Source organism: Genypterus blacodes, unplaced genomic scaffold (genome assembly GCF_046128005.1).
Source record: "Genypterus blacodes isolate CSIRO-AG114 ecotype Tasmania unplaced genomic scaffold, CSIRO-AGI_Gbla_v1 ptg000017l_1, whole genome shotgun sequence".
In the NCBI taxonomy this organism is placed as follows: domain Eukaryota; kingdom Metazoa; phylum Chordata; class Actinopteri; order Ophidiiformes; family Ophidiidae; genus Genypterus; species Genypterus blacodes.
The window spans coordinates 4,006,433-4,026,380 of NW_027466831.1; the positions used below are offsets into that span (position 1 = coordinate 4,006,433).

Here is a 19,948-nt window from a genome sequence, read left to right on the forward strand (position 1 = left end):
GAAAGAGGCACGGAAGGAGGATAAGATAGAATTCTAGAAACGTTTGGAGGATCTATTGATTGTGTCCCTGTAGAGGACGAGGGCACTGACTTAACAAACAGAAATGGGCTGAAAGAAAAGTGTGTGTTAAATGACTGAGAGTCCATCGTGCCTGTGTTTTTACTGAGAGCACTTAGGACGGAGCTTTAAGTCTGCAGAGAGCATTAGGACTCTCTCAGGGCCAGTGGAGCCTCTGGTGTTGTGAATGCAGTGCACAGCTCTTCGCTAATCAGAAATGTAAAATCTAAGCGTCACGCATGCTGACTACACCGGGTTTTACAGAGTGTGAAGCCACAATTTTTCTGTCCACCGCAGCGGAACATCAACATACAGACCACAGAAAGAGACAGAGAGAAGGAGGAGGAGGAGGAGGAGGAGGAGGAGGAGGAGGAGGTTAAGGGGGAAGAAAGATGGATACGAAGGAGGGGAAGGAAGATAAGCGACCAGTGTGTGTGTGTGTAGAAGTGGGTGGTGCATCGTTACTGGTGACTTCTTTTCTGCAGGAGCGAGAGACAAGGGAAAACAGGGAGTGATTAATCCTACTCCGGCCTACTTGGCCTCTGTCTGGGGGGGGAGAGGGGAGGTCGAACCCCAGAACGGGGGTCCGGAGCGGCATGTTTCCTTCCACTCCACTCCCTGGATCAATAACGGATTGACAGGCCGATCTTTTCAGGAGTGACAGCCCGGCCAATGATAGAGAGCGTCGAGTTGCATGAGACCCGCCTCGCATCGGAGCTTTTCTCAGCCTCTGGAGGATCAGCAGAGCTCGGGGCTCATTGATCTGTGTGTGTTTTCACCGAGCAGATCCCTTAGCTCCCTTAATCGATCAGCTCTAATAAAGACTGGATTCCCTATAAGTGTCACGACGTGTCCATTGAGATCCAAAGGGGCCCCAGGGTGGCGATCACCTCTTTTATCTGCCACTCTTCTACCTACAACCAACAGCCAGGCTCGTGTGTTTGCTCTACAAACACACCAGAGATTTCATTTGCATGTAATGTGTTCAACTCGAAGGAAATGCAGCTAGAAGTGGATGTCAGTCAAGTGTTTGCATCCAGTGAGCAGCATCCATCCAGTGAAACACCCCCCTCCCTCCCTCCTTCCCTCCCTTCCCACAACTATCATATTTATGCATTAACTCAAAATTAGATTTGCGTTCATTTTTCTATGAGCCAAGTACATAGTGATTTGTCTGCCTAATGTATGTTTGGATGGAAGGAGAGAACAAGGGGCGGAGATGAGTCAGCAGAAATGTTCAGAGTGAGTCAGCCCACCAGCATCACTCCACCACGATCTGTTTGTTGTTATTAACATCATGATGGGAAGTATACGGTGAGGTAAGTGTGAGTGCCGGAGAAGCAATTAAAGCTTCTGGGTTTTTTCCCCCCTCCTCCACACAGAGGGTAATAAATCAACAAACTAATTCATTCAGCTCCTCTACCGCTGATTTGTTTGGATGGAGGTGTGGGAGAGAGAGAGAGAGAGAGAGAGAGGGGAGGGTCTCGGTCCAAATATTGCAGAAACCATGTAGCTGCAGGAGGGGTGGGGTGGGGTGGGGTGTGGTGGGAGTATTGCCTGGGGAACAAGCTGAGACATTTGCTGTGGTTGGATGATGCGTGACATCTATATACATAAGCAGAGGGAGGGTGGGGGGGTGATGCTGTCATACACCCGCGTGCCTCCTTACCATCAGGTGGGCTTTTCCTCTCCTCTCCTCTCCTCTCCTCCCCTGCTGAGGTCTGTGCCCTGCGGCGCGTCCTCTCTACCAAAACATGTCCTGTTGTCCTGTCAGCCGAGTGACAGAAGTTGCTATAGGAGCGAGCGTCCCGGGTGGTGCTGCTGCTGCGTGGCTCCGTGTCGGGCCCCCCACCCCCCCCACACACACACCCCGAGCTGCTGAATGACTTGAGTCGGGGACAACAGAGTCACCAGCACAGCCTGTCTACCTCGACATGCCCGGTAAATGAACTAAAAGCTCACCCAGCTGCACCCGAGGGTGGGGGGCGGCGGTCTGGAAGCTGTGCTTTGATTGGAAGATGACTGGGAAAAACAAACAAACCTGAGGCCTCAAACAACTTTATCCATCTATCCTGACCAGATATTTGAGTATTTCCACTCCACTTACTACATTTATCTGAAGGCGGTGCTTCTTACTATGCAGATTCAGATTTAACACTCAACATAAGACCACGAAATACCACAGATGAAGCTTTCTTTCTTTCTTTCCTATTTCATTCCTTTATTCTATTTCTCTCTACATTTGTTTACTTATTTTCTTTCCTCTCTTGTGTTGTTATTTACACTCTTCCTTCCTTCCTTCCTTCATAACTACCTAACTACAGATAACAACGTTGTCATATTACAGTAAAACTACTTCTTTTCAGACACACACAGCTGATAGATCCAGACATCCACATGAGAGAGTAACTTGGATTCCATCTACTCTGGGGTTTGGGTGCTTTCCTTGTTTATTTACTGTTTATCTGAATTCAAACACTTTGCCGCCCCACTGTGAACTAATTACCTGGTATACACTATAGACCCAGTTGTGGTGTCTAATCTCTTTGCCTTCATTTAAATGGAGCAGACGAGCTATTAGGTGGAAGCAGTGAAGATGGAGAGCAGGCCCAAGGTGATTGCTGAATTTTTGCACTCCAGTGAATTCAATCCGCCACTATGGAGCCTCTGACTACCAAAGTCATTTCTGCTGGTAATGTGTCGGGTTTGGGGAGGAAGAGGAGGAGGAGGAGGAGGAGGAGAAGGAGGAGGTGGAGAAGAAGGAGGAGGAGGAGGGGGCCTGATGCGCGTCCCCGTCTGTCGTGCAGAAATAAGCTATTTGTAGCGTTTGTGCTCACAGCTGCGTAGATGAGGGAGGCCGGGGGATCAGCCCTTCAAAATAAAGGTCCAGCACGAATAAAAACATTATTTGGAAATGCGCCAGTATGCACACAAACGGCACCCTGTTCCATATGACCCCAGACATGTCTACGTGCACTACTTCACGTTAAACAATCGCCTTGTATCTGTAATAGCATCATAAATTCCCATACATTACTGTGATTATCTTTTACTTTGACACCGCGCGGGGTTGAAAAATTAGTCATGAAATTGTTTTATTTTGAAAAAATTGTACCGGAATGCTTTTGTTCATTTGGCAACTTCACTCTGTGGTGTCGTTACATTGGCTAGTGGGAGAGAATAGGAGCAAATGTGCGCGGCGGAGGAGAGGGAGGGAGGACAGCGAGTACGCAAATAGCAAATAAGCACCGAGGCACATCAGCAGCGGCGGCGGCGGCGCCAGAGCATCTCAGAGCCTCCTGATCCTGATCGCCTCCCCCCTGATCCTGATCGCACCCCCCTCGCCCCCCCCTGATCCTGACCGCCTCCTGATCCTGATCGCCTCTGCCTTTAGCTGCCAACCTCCAGTACGCGTCTGACTGAGATTGCACTGCCGGCTGAAGTGCCCAGGAGCCTCACTCAGCACACATACACACTTTCTCCGGAGCTCGGTTTATTCTTAGCTCGGCTGCGAGAGCGCGTCCTTCCGGCCCCCTTGCTTATTTAGCCAAGATTCTTGAATATTTAATGGAAAATGGCGATCTGCGCTCAGTCGTACGGTATTTTCTGTCTCCTCACAATCCAAACTGTACTTATCATATGCGTCTCCACGCCGACAGCCGGGACCCACCTCTTCCCACAGCACTACACGTAAGTACCTTGCACCTTTTTTCTCCGGAGGGGGGTCTTGGGTGTTCAAAACCGGGGACTGGACCGGAGCGCGGATGTAGGACAGGTGGCCCCGGCCGAGCAGCATCGCCTCGCCGCGCCGCTCACCTTGGCACCGTGCGGGGCTCTGCCGGTCCCGAGGCTCTAACGCGCACAGATCCGGTGTTGTTGTGAATCTCCTCTCTCACGTTGTAGCCCGTGTATGTGTGTGTTGTCATTTGTGTTGTTGGTTGTAGACATTTCTTTTAAGACGGTGACCTCGTCGGTGTGTCAACAAACACGAAGCAAGCACAGGTGCCACCCGAGCAGCCAAACCAAGCAATGATTCATCCGAAAATCAGGGAGACAATGTCGTAAAATAACTAGTATGTCATGTGTTGATTCGATGTCAGTGCACGTGGAACAATCTTCCTTTTACGCGTGATGGATAAATGGATTGTATACCAGGCTGCTTGCCTTTAAGTCCTCAAGTGGAAGCACAGCACAGCACAGCACGCCTCGCAGACAGACCCACGCAGACACGCAGCGGGCTACTGCTCTGTTTCAGTCTCACACTACCGATGCACAATTAACTTTAATCGTTATTCTCTAACCCCGAATCCGCATTTCATCTCACGAAATTAACTGGGTTAGATTCTATTTTCTATCCCACCTGGGCTGTTGGTACGCGGATAGATGCGTATTTGCGTAAGAAGAATGAGTTTGTAGACAGTGGAACTCCAGTTTGACCTTTTGTCATCATGCACGGATTGTTTTATAAATGTATTTGTGAGATGAAACCGTTATTCGATGCTGTATACGACCACAGTCTGTGTGTGAATAACAGCTCATGCCTGAAGCATTTACCACCTGTGCATCATAAAACCATTACACACACGATTAGCAACATTAGTTTTCATATTGGCAGGAATGATATTTTTTTTAAATAGCAGCTGAATTGTTTAAAATGAGATTTTGACAGTACAGCAATAAACCGCAGTGCAACAGTTAAAACAGTTAATCACTGGTGTGTAAAGTTGATTTTCCTTTCTTTGTTTGTTGGCCTGTTAATGATGATGTGATGATCTGACGTGGACATGATGAAGTCCATAATGCAGTTCAGATGATTGAGGTTGAAGTATGAATGACAAGAGTTTAAATGATTCCACACTGACGGATCCGCTGGGTCTTTATGAAATCTGACAGGCTTTGTTATCTGTGATGATGAAGGTCAAACTCAAAGGAAAACCTGTTGCCCTGCATATTTCCACTGACATGCTTTATTGGTTGCCTCATTCATTCATTTCTTAAGTCCAGTAAAGAAAAATGCTTCTTGTATTTAACAATTGGAGACTATGTAAACAACTATTTTCTATTCTGCACTATTTGCCAACTATTAAACACTTTTGGAAATCAAATAAACATCTCTCCTTTCCCCTCTCGGTATAACATTTGATTTCTTAACTGATCTGGATAACAGTTACTATGGTAAAAATATGACTCTAATCTTATTACCCATTATTCTTCATGCTGTCAGTATTCCTGTTTGATCAGAAGAAAATAAGCTAAATATAACTGAGGCCTAGTTATTTACATAGTCTATATTACATGCAGGCGTCTCTTGGGTTTGCAAAAACTAGGTTTTGTGTCACCCACATCACTGTGCTATTTGTCAGAATTTGACAGTTGCCTAATTGAAGTGTGTGGAGAGCTGCCATGGCGGTCCATTGGGTGTGTAGGCCTCACACACATACAGGCTGGAGCTGGAGTAAATGTGTGTGTGTGTGTGTAGGGCAGGAAGGGCAGGATGTCCTCAGTGTCATTCTGACAGCAACGCCAAGGTGATGCACCATTGCCACACACTGATGCTGATCTGGCCGGGCAGATAGTGAGTGTGGCTTTGTTTAGTGTTTGTGTACGTATGCGTGGGTGCGGGGAGGGATTAACACATCATCCTCATCCTCATCCAGATATTGAAATGAAAGAGAAAACCTGGTGTAATCTGAATAGGTGGATACATTTATTATACCAGAAGATACATTATCATTTCTTACCACAGGCAATATGAAGCTCACAGCAATTTGGGGCAAATTGTGTTTCTGGCCATGTGAAAGTAGTGCACCTGTTGCCCTTTAAAGAGCATTCAGCAGCCATGGAATGGGGAGATTGATTGCGGAAGTGAGTGTACATGTAGTGATGATGTCTGGTTGATAGATAGGTCAGCCATCCCAACTCATTTCATCACATTTGCTGCTTTTCCATTGTGTTTGGATAACAGGACACATAATCCCTGGAAAATACATCGTAAACACTGCCAGCAAATAGCAAAGTTTTATACTACATCAGAGTACAAAGAGCCAGAGAGCATCAGTTAGCTTTAATGTAGCGTGAAATGGCAAGTTTTTTTGTTTTTTAAAGCGCTTCCACAATATGAAAAGTATCAAAGCCTACACTGAACATTAGGCCTCAGTCATGTATATCATTCACCAAATGTGCATCTTCTGATATCCCTGAATGCATCTTTACAACTGGCAACTTTTTGTTGGATTTGATTTATAGATGGAGCTTTTGTGACACATCTCTGTGTGTAATGGCATATGGCACTTTGTTAAGGTGTAACATGTTTAAATATATGAGTAAGTATGATTAACAGCACTTTGTTGCTTGGTATTTGATCATTCTTATGGCTCTGTGTTTAAGCAAAATAAGGATTAATGAAAGCACTTATCATGGGCAAGTGTAGTTAATGAGCATGTTTCTATAGATTAATAATGTAATATTCTTATTGGGATTTTTGGCTCAATATCATCTGGTGGTTTGTTTATCATAACAGCTTGAATGTTCAGCTGTGTTACAATTGAATGCTCTGGTTTTCTTGAATTTTTATTTTTCCTCGTATGTGATTGACTGAAATCACATCATTACAATATCTGTAAATATTCATTATATTCATTATCCTATTAATAATCATTATCCTTTCTACCTGTTGCACTCCGCGATTGACAATTGAGTTAGCGATGCCCCTTGTGGTGAGCGGTGGTATTTATTTGGGCTTCGAGTTTTTTCACAAATCAGATGCCGTCCTTAGGAGGCGCTGCAGAGATATAATATTTTCCACAGAGCAGTACATTTTAGTTTCCTATCAGAATATAATGGATATTTTAGCAAATTGTACAAATTCATATTTAAATTTGCATAGTGCTTTAGATTTGAGTAAAGTTTTATTTTTATTTTTTATTTAAACATGAGAATATTGAAACCGTGATATCTCCTTCCAAATTTTGTCTTTATATGAATAAATATAAAACAAATCAAGCTATAAAGTGCTCTATAGATAATATGCTTTATCATTTTGATGACGATTAAGTGTACAGTATGATAGCCTGTGAAATCACTCATAATCACACACAATGAACTGTAAAGTCTTCATTGTTATGAATGATTGCTTGTGATTGTGTGTTGACATATTTACCTCCAGTTAAAGTTGATGTATAGATCCTTACTGCATGTCACGTTTGTGTAGATATATGTCCTCTTATAAGCTGCAAAACACGTTTTCCTGGCTCGGGGACACAGTTATGGTCCCTCACTGTTAGTATCATACCGTCCTGCTCTACTCCGTTCTCCCTGTAAGCTTGTTTTCATTTCACAGTGAGGTGACCTTTATATCATCAGCTGCTTCTCCCCAGCGGTCCCGCTTTGTACAAATCTTTTTGGAGGCCCTCTTCCTCCTAATCTCGTCCCTTTAAACACAGGCTGTGCGCGCCCTCACAGCCCTGTTAGCTCTGCTGTAAACGGTCCTGATGATTCCCGCTATGGCTGGGTTATGATGCCATGTGCTGTCACTTCTTGGCAGATTTGTGCAGTTTATTAAATCTTTCTTTCCTCTTGTCTTCCGAGCAAATCTGACATTTAAAGATGGCATTTGTCTCTGTCACCGTATTAAAAGACAAATGACTATGTTGTGTTGTGCTGTTGATGTTACTGATTAGCTATCAGCAAGCTGCTGAAAGGAAAAGGTTGGCACAGAGTCAGCAGATGGCTCACAGAAACTGAATTTCCTCTGATCTGATTGCTGAGATGAGCTTTCACAAATGGTTTCTATCAGAGCTGTCACTGGCCATGCTTGTGGATGGTTCAGCATGAATCAAGGCTGGTAGGTGAGTTCATGCTGCCGCTTTAAAAGGATCTACTGAGGATCTCGATCCGTTAAGTCATTTGTTGCCTGCCGAGAGATATACGGTGATGAGCTCCAGCCGTTTGATCTCTTAATTCCGAACTTGGCTCCTTCTAACGGAGATCAGCTCCTGCTTAGGGTGCACTTCTGTCAGACCTGAGCTGTTTTATTACAGAGCCGCTGATCCCAGCTGAGCCAAGATAGGCACGTTCACTCCCAGTCCAGCCTGGTCCCAGCAGATATATGTAAGATGTGAGGGGGAAGGAGGCGCTGATGACTAACCCAGACATTACAGGAGATAGGATGGTGCCCACTAGTAGATACGGCAGATGGAGGAGAGTGTGTGTGAGTTTGCCAAATAAAGAGAGAGAGATACTCTCACTGCTATCTGTGTTTGTCTCTCACAATCTTAAAGAAACACACACAGGCACACACAAACTCAAGCACACACACACACACACAGACAGAAACACCGAAGTAGAACAATTAATGCTGGTGTGCAGACATGTTTATGTGGCGGGATGCAGTTTGAAAACGTCTTACTTTGCTTTGCTTTGCAGAATGATTCACTGGGCCGGGCGCATTGAGAAGGAGTTGGAGAAGGTTCTGCAGCACGTCACTGGGACTCAGCAGATGAGATCGGTAAGTTGACCTCACACTTTGGCGCTTTTAATGCTACTTTTTCCTCAAAGTAGCATGATGCATTATTAAAATGTGGAGTGCGCCAGGCGAGACTGAACTCCATATGCTCTCAAGTGTGTGTGGCTGTGTCTGTACACTAGTTTGAAGTCTTAACACACAGGAATACTACTCTGAGGTAGTTTGACTTCTTTTTTCAAACAAATTTTGCAGTGTGATGGGAAATAACACAGCCAATTCTACTCTATATGATATATATTATGGCCACAAAATCAGTTGTACAATGTCCTTACAAAGGTGAAAGTCATTTTCATAAAGCACAAAAATGTAGTATTGAGTTTTAATGCAAAACAGGTGCTTTCTTTAGGTTTGTATTGACTCTGTGAGTATTTCCAGTTGTGTACATCGTCATGATCACAGTGCTTATATGTCACACGTGCTGTATGTGTGTATCTGGTGAGTTTGTTGTAGCTTCTCATGTATTTATGTTGTGCAATCTACACATTATTGTGGTATTGTCATTCATTCATTTTGAAAACATCAGGCTTTCTGATTCAGGTTTGGGTTTGGAGCAGGAAGTACTTTGTTAGATTGCACTCACAAGACATTGATGTCAAACCTTGCAGTCAGCTCGCCTCCCATGGGTTTTGTATTTTGAGATGTTGTCCAATCAGGAGCCTGTACAGCAGCAAATGTGTGAAAGATATGTGTCAACCAAGCATGGAGGCTAAACTGTGTCACCCCAGAACCAAGAACACTGTTAAAATCTTATGTCCACTGTTTAGACGGAGTAAAGGACACATTACCTTTTGTCTATAGCTGAAAAAGTAGAGTAGACACGTGTGTGTGTGCGTGTGTGTGTGTGTGTGTGTGCTGTGGCAGAACAGATGGTCGGGCCAGAGTGTGATTGACGGTGTTTCATGGTGTTTCTGCCTCGTGCGCATGTTGGTGCTGCTTCCAGTGTTTGTAATGCACCTCCAGATAAATGCTGCATTACTGCTGTATGGGTGAGTGTGATTCATTCAGCCGGTATGCTGCCTGTGGCGCCTTTAAACTGGCAGCGGCTGTGGTGAGTGTGATGGCTGCTGGTGTGGCAGCGACATTGATGGGGGAAGTGAGCTTACATGGATGATGCAAGAGCTCTTAATAAAGACCATTAGTAGGGATCACAGTAGAATGTTTGGCAGTTTGTACGAGTGTGTTTGTAGCGTTGGGCTATCCGTACTTGTACGTATAGATCTCAGAGCTCATATGGCTGTGTGTGTGTGTGTGTTTGTGTGTGCGCTGGCCTGACTGTGTGCGGGTGTGAAAGAACATTTATCACGGCCCCAAACAGGAGTCGTCACAGGGTGTGCTAAATGGCCCAGCATGCCTAGAAAAGCCATTTTCTAAATGGATGCCTCTCTCTATACGTGTGTCTGATAGAAATCTTCCCTGGGCTATGCCGGCTGGTAACAAGATTGCCTCCCTCTGCGCCCCCTTCCTCTTCATGCACAGTTTATTCTCCAAGAAAAAGAAAAAATAAGTAAAAAAAAAAAAAGAAAAAAAAAGTGAGCGCAAACGATTTTTGAGTTTGTCTTCCAGGGAAAGAGACGAGAGAGGAAATTGAACATGATGTGGACTTAAGAGGTTCTTCAACATGTTCCAGGTCGGTTTATGTGAACGTGAGAGAGATGCGTCGGAGGAGCCGCAAGTTGTGCAGAGACGAAGGGCGGGTGGGCGGATTGGGAGTGGGGGAGGAGGTTTTCTAGAGAGAAAAGGATGTGGGATGTCTTGACAATGGAGAGTGATGTGCGGGCGGGTTTGCGTGTATATTTAGAGTCAAAAGTGTTCAAGATGGATGGAAAGATAGAGGGGAACGACTAGAATCATGGGTGAATCAAATGAGAGCAGACGGATGCCATTTTTAGTCCTTCTCCTCATTATCGCGTGCGCGGCTGTGTTTGATGTGCGATGTGATGAGAGGCGGCGGTGGACACTGGCTTTGTTTCTGTATCCTCAGGCACATTCAGAACTTAACAGGCAGACATGAGCAGTGCGCCTACGCCCGCACGCTGTCACTACACTGATTTGAAGCTTCATCAGAGAGGCGACGCCATCGTTTTGTCTTCATTAGGGCATCAGGTACACAGGCGTACACACACACACACACACACACACACACACACACACACACACACACACACACACACACAGACACACACACGCGAGTTTATGTAAGGTACTCGAATGAAGGCGCTGTGGATGGAACCACAGGGAGGCTAATCAAGTGATGCTGGGCGACATATGTCCAACTCCGACCGCGTTTCAGTACGAAGAATAGGAGGTAGAAGAAGATGAAGAAGTCTAATCAGCATGTATAACTGAACCCGGCACACATGACTGAACACCGACCCCTTCACTTTTACGGCCTCCCTAAAGCTCTGCCTTCCTCACCTCCTCTCGCTTGCCCTCTCCTTCTCCTCGTCCTCCTCCTCACTCTGCTCTCTCTCCCTTCGCCGCTGGACTCGGTTGAAACTTGAGAGCGACACACATGCCGATCGATACCAAAGAGAGGAAGAACAGCCTGATAATTAATGGGTCTGGGGGTTCAGCTTCTTCCTCTTCTTCTTCTTCTTTCAGTCAAATTTTAAGTAGGTGCTGAGGTTTTTTTTCTGTCTATCATTTTTATGCCCTTCGGTGTGTGTGTTTGCGTTTGTGTGTGTGTGTGTGTTTTTGTGCACCGTGGTGAACATGAGATCAGTCAGCCCAGGACCACATGCTGGCTGCAGGTTTATCTCGGTTTAACACAGACCTGCTTGCCTCTACTGCCGCCTGGACATTCCCGTGTGTGTGTGTGTGTGTATGTGTGTGTGTGTGTGTGTGTGTGTGTGCGCGTGTGTGTGTTCTTTTATGTGTCACATTTCTTGAAGCCTCAGGTATGATTCGATCAGCACAGGTATGTTTTTTTCCCCACTGCAGCCAAAGGGAGGAAGATGCTGTATGCAAGTGTAAACACGACCCCCAAACGTCTCTCTCAGAATGTCAGCCAACCTTCCCCGCTTTCTTTTCGTGGACAAATGAAAGGAAAGCAGCAATTCTCTATCAAATGCACGCATGGATTTACTATATCGCTGACAACGGACATTTCCAATAATCTGTCTCAAACACACACTGCTGTTCTACACACCAGCAGCCCCCTGTCTCACTTTCTACAGATGATGTCAGCTCCACCTCTCTCTCTCTCTGTCTCTCTGTCTCTCTGTCTATCCATCTCTCTGTCTCTCTCTCTGTCTCTCTCTCTATCCGTCTCTCTGTTTCTCTCTCTCTCTCTGGTTCCTTGATTTAATGGCTCCTTATCCTCGTGTAGACAGTTTACAGGAAGAGCTGAATGTCTCTCCTCCCACAACGAGCAATTTCCTTTAAAGGAGGGAGAGAGAGAAAGAGAGAGAGAGAAAGCACTCATGCCCCCCTCACCCCCCTCCATCTTTTGGCCTGGGCCTTACACAGCAGCAGCTTGTTATCTGGCTGTTGGAAGCGTCACTGACTGTAGTTTACACTCCGTCTCTACTCTTCGTTGCTCTTAGCCCGTCTTCAGTTTCCCTCAGTGCTTGTGCATGCGTGTGTGTATGTGTGTGTGTGTGTGTGTGTGTACCATGCATCACTTCACACCCTCTTCACATGGTTTGTTTTGCTTTTCTGAGATCTCTTCTTTTTTTTAGTCGCAACTAATAGATGCACTTTAAAGGTTTTGTTAGTTTTGGATCACCAGCTGTTGATGTTCCACTCTTGGTGTTTATGTTTTTGGACTTTTCTACTTATTTCTGTGTAATGGGTCAAGCTGTCCTGACCTCGATCACTTTATAAACCAGATTAATCCTTTTGGAAATGGAAGTACAGCAGATGCAATAAATGCTCCAGGCTTGTTTTATGTACTCTGCTCTCCCTTCTCCGTGTGTATTGTGTACATTTAGTACATTTAGCACGTTAACCTTGGCTGTAATCCCCTTTAGACGTCCCATTAGCAGTCCCGCGAGTGTGGAGTCGTGGTTACACATCAGGGTCGTGAACGCGACGCCACGGTCTGCTAGTGAGCAATATTAGCCAGGACATCTCTCTTCTTCTCTCTCTTTTTTCTCTCTATTGTGCCATGTAATTACTACAAAACAATGATCAAATATGTACATTCAAGTTTGTCCGGCGTCATTACTTCCTGACACAGTATTTACTTTTCTGTCGCCGTATTGCTTTTCTGACACCGGGAAAGGTTACAAAGATTCCTCAGCCCCCGCCTCCTGCGATCATCTTCCCATGTTTACATAAATGAAACTACATATATCTTCAGTGTGCAGCCCAGCGTGCAGCCCAGCGTGCCGAAATATCTACACACGCACATACTGTATGTATCCAGGAAGGGGAACAAACTAGAGCACCATTATAGTGTCACTGCCCCTGATTCTTAGTTTAAAATGCATATTGTTGCGTAATCAGAAGCTGCTTTTCTCTCCAATATGTCTGAGACGTTTAATGGCGCCGATATGATACAAGAAGCGTTTAAGTTCTTGGTATTTTGTTTATATTCAAGCCTGTATTGAAGCAAATTAACTTGAAATGACGTCATACTGCTGTCCTAGGTTTGACGTTGAACACCATCTCTTAAGATTTGCCTTCCTGCCTTTGAGCAAAGTCGCCTTTTATTGTGCACTGAGTCCAGATTTATAGCCTGCTGAGAAAAATCAATAATTCAGCCTTTAAAGACACAAAAGTACACACTGGGTATTGTGCGCACAAGTATTTTAAGATCTATTCAGGTGATTTAAGGCTGCGCTTTGTGCATTGTAGGTACTGCTTGATTGATAAGTTCTGATCCCAGCATGCAAGGAGGTAAACAAATGTGACATAATTCCAGTTGCGTTCTTTTGCAGACCAGCTGCGTTGGTTTGAGCTCTGTGATTAGGAGTTACATGTTCGCGCAAGATGGACGAGCGGGCCAACATGCAGTGATTATGTTCTCCCCTTGGCTGCCAGCCGTGATTGTGACGTTTGAAATGGTTCATCGCCCGCCCCTACTGGCTCTGTTTGGCCCCGTCAGACTCCCATCCTGCTGCAATGTTGGCACGATACACAACTGCAACAGATTCTTTCAGATTTGACTCGATAACTCATCAATCAATCCAATTTTTATCCTGTAAAACATGCCATTTATTGTGAATTTAGGGGGGAAAAACCTGCGAGCATCTGTGCTGCTACTGTATAGTGTGTTTTTGAGGCCCTGCATTTCTTAAAGGAAAGACAATATAGCATTATGTGTCAAAATAGGATTAGAGGTTTGCTAAAGCTCCAGCCCTGTCAGGAAGATGCTTTATTTTGCCTACGCTGCAAATCTTTTCTCTTTCTTGTCTTCTTCGCTGCACAGTATTACTGATGTGTGTGTGTGTGTGTGTGTGTGTGTGTGTGTGTGTGTGTGTGTGTGTGTGCGCGCACGCGCTTGTCTAATTCTCGGTCCTCTGCTGCTTGATGTTGCACAGAGCTCCTGATGCGTCCTTGGTGCTATCTGTGCTTGACAGAGAGAGAGAGAAAGGTACTTCCTCCTCCCTAACAGGGAACAGTTCTCCAAGTGGGCCGTGGTGCTAATGTGGAGTGGCGTGATGCCCTAGAAAATTCCCGGTGTGAGGTGCTTTACTCATTGCACTGCAGAAGTCCTCCTGTATGTGTGTGTGTGTGTGTGAAGTGGAGGGTGTGATGTTTGTCCGTTGTGGGGAAAGATGTAATATGCTTGTGTGTTTGCTCTTGCAGGTTTTCGTGAAGTCTTTGCTTTTATCCTCTTCCTCTTCATCTTCTTCTCTTCCTCCTCCACCTGCGGGTGAATAACTTTAGTTGACTTAGTGGTGGGCGTCTCTCAGCACCCCTGAACCGCCATGGAATTTCAGGACTCTGGGTTCGCAGAAGTGCTACTCGCATCTTTTTAATTTCTACTGATTATAGCTCACTTTGTTCTCCTCCCTACCCCCCGTCTGTCTGTCTGTCTGTCTGTCTGTCTCTCTGTCTCTCTCTCTCTCTCTCTCTCCCACATAATCTATCCACCCCCTTCTTTGGCTCGGAGCTCCACTTACTCTCATCTCTCTGCCTCTGGCCCTTTTCCCAAGGCTCTGTTGTTTGATGGGATTTGTGCTCCAGCACTACAATTGCTGTGTTACACATAAAGCACACACATGCACACACACATGGACTGCCAACGCAATCGCACACAGTACATACAGGAGGGGGACAACGTCATGCTCGTATGGACGTTGGACTTGACCAAAAAATTTGCCCTTAGTTCTCGCAGCGATACGATCACACCTCTGCCTCCGCTCGTCCTTTGGACAAAAGCAAACACGGGCGCTTTAGCCTGCAGGCGGCACTTCCTATTTACTTGTGTACTTGTGAAAGTCTGGCGAAGTGAAAGAGACCTGCTTACTGCACGCAGGGTTATCATCAAACATGGATGCAGCTCAGTCGCTGTATTACATAAGACGGACTGGAGAAAAACAGCTCAGTTAGTTACGTGGTGGAGCTTTGGTAAACCTGCCGTTTGGTTGGCATGGTTGAAATCTCCTGTAGGAGGCGCTGTAGCTCTTCTCTTGTCCTCTCGGGAGATTTGTAGTCGTGTTTGCTTCCAACAGGAATTGTTGAGATCCAACAGGAATTGGCGTCAATTTTCCCGATGACAGCTTGCGGGCCCCTGGGTCGTCATATTTCCACGATAACAGACAATGTTCGTGGAACGCGGTGCCCCCTGCTGGCTAAAAGCTGGAGCTGACATTACAGCGTTTAGGTTTAGGATAGTTTCTTATTTCAGCTTGAGATTGTCAAAGTGAAAATTTAATTCAGAACTATGCTGTCTTTTTTTATAGAGGAAAGGGTTGTGCCTGTGAGCAAACAGTCAATTTTCGCAGATTAACTTCCTTTGTCATGCGGCTGCCATGTGAGTGAACGTTCACCAGTTAAATCCCGGTGAACGTGACGGGTTTAAGATCACTGCGCTTCCTGACACAATCACATCATGCCGGTGTGGGTATACAGTATGTATGAGCTCAGGTGCTCCTCATGTGGGCTTAGGCGGTTAAAGTAAGTCTGGAGTGTTTGATGTGGACATTACATCACGCATATATGAGTTAGTGTGTCTGTGCGTGTGTGTGTGGGTGTGTTTGTGTGAACTCTGGACCACCAGCTCATTTCACACACAGGCAGACATCAAAGGCGGTTTGAATTAACCCCGCGTGCCGGGGCCGCTCTGCGTGCAGTCCGCAATTTCACATCGCTGCCACTCGAGTAGCACTGAACTTACATGGCCATTCATATTGAAATGAACAGATGGAGTTTTGCCCGCGCGCCCAATCACCATCCCTCGCCCAGATAAAACTTCAAAAGAGCACAGATGCGTTTTGGTCCGTTTGCAGAGGGGAATGTGTGTGTGTGTGTGTGTGTGTGTGTGTGTGTGTGTGTGTGTGTGTGTGTGTTTGTGTGTGTGTCATTGCAGGTGAAGTGGAGGTGTTCTGTGTCTCTGTGAAAGTGCGGGTAAAGCGCAGGTATCATGTTTTTCTTATTAAAGCAGGTCAAGTGTGTTTCCATTAAATCTCTCTTGAAACGCAGACTCCCTTTCTCCTTGATTAGATGCTGCAGAAGTGATGTCATAGCCGTAGGTGCACACATCAAAGACACGTATGACATAACATGCGTCAAGAGTCTGAACTATATTTGCATGCAAGTGATGTGTTAACAAATATGTGTGTGTGTGTGTGTGTGTGTGTGTGTGTGTGTGTGTGTTTGTGTGTAGATTGGATGGCGTTTACCTCCCCCTTTGCTTCCTAACTCTCATTGTCACATTTTCACCTCATCTCCCCAGCTAATTTAATTTGATATTGTATTTATCGATCTGACCAACTTCAATTTCCTGCGGCGGTTTTGCGAGGGCGGCGGTGATTCTGCCGCACGAGGAAAGTGATAATGTAGATGAGCAGGGCGATGATGGCGGAGATGGGAATGGTGATGAAGAACGTGACGATAATTTGTGCAGGGAGGGTTATTGTGTTTTTGATGAGTGTGTGTGTGTGTTTGTGCTGATAAGGGCTGTGTCCAAAAGATGGCTGGGGTCGCCACAGTGTAGGTGAAGCCATCAGCCACACACACACATATACACACACACACCCCAGCCTTCAGCCATGGCAGCTATTCACTAGACACATTCATATTTCATTAATCTGGCCTCGCCCCTCTGCCTCTTATTGTCTCCTCTAGAGGTCGTTCACTCCTCCCCTGAGACTTTAACTCATCCTACTGGGTTACCTGCACACACACGCACACACAAACACACACACACACACACACACACACACACACACACACACACACACACACACACACAGCGATCAAGTCTTTTCTCACGGTTGCTCGGCATGTATACTGTGTCAGCTGATACGCACACAAGCACCCATACATGCATGTAGTATCACTGACACACACACACATACATACGCAGCCGCACAAAACACATCAATAAATAATAAAAATTCGAAAAAAATTGATAAACAATCTTTAAATAAAGCCTCACATTTTTTTCTCAGACTGAATTTGTTTAAGTCTAAGGGGAAGCAACTGTTCACTGAAACCTTTGACCATATCTTGTGTTCCACTTTGAACTAAAGTACTTACAAATATTGAAACAGTGACCCAGTACCATACATCTGCTGTGAACACCTTTGTCGTTTATCCCACCCACCTAAAGACGATTACAAGTCACATGTCCTGTAAGGTTTTATATCAACTAGACCAGTGATTTTCAACCACTGTGCCTCGGTACACCAGTGTGCCGTGAGAGATCGTCAGGTGTGCCGTGGGAAATTATCCAAACACACATAATCAGTCCAAAAAATATATTATTTAGTTGCAAATATTTTGCCATGGTTGTGCGTCTGTGCCTGCAATGTAGTGACTGTGAAATAATTCAATCCTCTTCCACGTGTCCTGACCTGACCTGCCCAGTAGGTGGCAGTAGCGCAATAATGACCTTGTTAATTCAAAACAATAGAAATAGTGATGCGTGATTCTAACCCAGATGAGGAGAGTCAAACGAGTGGTGGTCAAAAGAAAGCAAAAACGGTGAGTTCAAGCAAATACAGCAAAGATATCTTTCTTTTTGATTTACTTTCAACGGGGATCCTGATGCACTTGATGCACACTGCTTGGTGTGTAGGGAAAAGTTTAACAACAGTGTCATGGTCCCAAGCTAGCTTAAACGCCATCTCCAAACAAATCACCCGTCACTTCAAAGCAAGAACACAGATTTTGTTCGATTGCGAAAAAACACGGAGGAGCAGGCAACTTTTATTAGAAAAACTACAACAGTGTCTGTGATAGCTCTCAAAGCTAATTACTTGGTAGCTGAACTCGTAGCCAAATCACCACCGGAGACATAAATACTGCCTGCAAAGCCATTGTAACTGAGTGAGTACAAATAAATTGACAGACTATTGACTAATTGTCATTGTAAATGTCATTTTTGGTTGGTGGTGTGACGCAGGATTATTTTGAAATGTAACAAATGTGCCTCAGCTCAAAAAAGGTTGAAAAACACTGAACTAGACGACATATAAGTGATATACTTCCTCACATATATTTCAAATTAATGTCAGCTAATGTCTCATGCTCCCTCTGCGTACGCCATTTAAAGTGCGTAGATACGCGTTGAGGGCTGAAGGTGACGTGTGACATGATGTAATGGCTTGTTATTCACTCCAGCTATACATTTTGGCATTGAAATGCCTGCTGTGTTCGTGTTCTGTACCGATGTTTCTCGAACGCGGCGGAAAGCAATTATAGCCTTACAGAGTTAATTTCAACTCGGCTGCTGGTGTAATTTATTTATGCTTGCCAATAAAATGGTAATGGGTCATTGCTTATAGGGTGGCATTTTAGTTAAGGCTTGTCCCGTAGTTCTTGTACTGTGGTGAAATAAACATTCGTCTTTGCCATAATGAAGCCACATTGTAAATTTTCTTCCGTCTGAATAACGAAGTTGCTCCAGCTGTGTGTGTGTGTGTGTGTGTGTGTCGTGGCCGGCCAGCAGAAGGAGAAAAGGGTCTAAATCTGTTTGTATTGGAGGATCTATAGTCCATCCAGGGCTGATTACGTCTTAAGATGGAGTGTAGACGCCAGGTGTGTGTGTGTGTGTGTGTGTGTGTGTGTGTGTGTGTGTGTGTGTGTGTGTGTGTGTGTGTGTGTGTGTGTGTGTGCGTGTGTGTGTACAGCTGTGTGGAGCTTAACTGGTGAGTGGACTGAAAGAGATTCACTTATAGCCGTATCATAGTGAAGAGAGCACAAGGATACTGACGGTGAAATCCCTTTTTTCATAACGGTGAGATGTGTTTGTGAAGAGATTCAGGCACGGTTTAGGTGTGTGTGTGTGTGTGTGTTGTCTGGGTCTGAGTGATGCCGCTTCAATCTTACCTGGCTTCTCTGCTACTTCTTGTGCTGATAGCCGTAATAGGCTGTCGTCTGAAAATGTGGCCGACGCAGCCACAGCCTCTTTGTTTGTAGTGGACCGCAGCACTCAAATTAGCAGTTTTAGTCACAGCTCTGTCTGACTCATCTCCACAGTGTCTGAGCCAAGGCTGAGGTCTGCTGTTCACTCCTCTCTCCGTGTAAAACTCACCCTCTTTAGCTCAGCGCCGGTTGCAGAGCGACCAAAGGAACGCGGCCCTTTTTTTTTTTCTCAGCGGATGCTCACGATTGATATCGGGCCCCGTGTTTTGTCTCAGCGCATTTGTAATCCAACTCCATCCCAAATGTGAAGACGTTGCTGATTAATGAACTCTACCTCAGATGCTGTGATGGGTTTTATTTGCGTATACTTATGAATACATTTGCTCAGCTGCACCTGGTTGTGATTCATAGTGCAGAGATGCAGCCCACTCATGCAGGTGAATATCTGCCACAATGCACTTTGAGCTTGTTTTTAATATACATACATACATACATACATACATGCAGCACATATATGATACATGGAACCCGTCTCATTGATGTGAGTCAAGTTTAGGTTGCAGTTAATCAAATGAAGCAGAAACCTGAGAGAAACAGGTGAGTAGGCTTCTGTGCTGCGGTTTGGCCAGATTTCACTCCAGTATCAGGTGTTCAGCTGCACTTTGGATCCAGAGCAAATGGACTATAACTGGAACAATAAGCAGAATATAGAAGTTGTACAAAAACAAAAACACATGTTCAACTCGCTCCAGTCGCATGGAAAATATATTATAATACAGAATATGATTTATGACTTAGTTTATGTAAAGTCAAATAACATTTAGAGGCAAAATGAATAAATAGTAATAATAATAATTCTTCTTTTTTTGTTATTATTTATAAGTT

General features: G+C 45.0%; 1 protein-coding gene across 1 annotated transcript in view; it reads left to right on the top strand.

Annotated features, from left to right (window-relative positions):
- The first annotated feature begins 3,330 nt into the window (after window positions 1-3,330).
- cacna2d2a (calcium channel, voltage-dependent, alpha 2/delta subunit 2a) overlaps window positions 3,331-19,948 on the top strand; it is a 109,389-nt gene continuing 92,771 nt past the window's right edge. Inside the window, exons 1-2 of the mRNA XM_076141113.1 lie at window positions 3,331-3,747; window positions 8,482-8,563. Of these exons, the coding sequence (XP_075997228.1) occupies window positions 3,632-3,747; window positions 8,482-8,563 (198 nt within the window). The 5' untranslated portion in view covers window positions 3,331-3,631. The remainder of the gene's footprint in view (window positions 3,748-8,481; window positions 8,564-19,948) is intronic.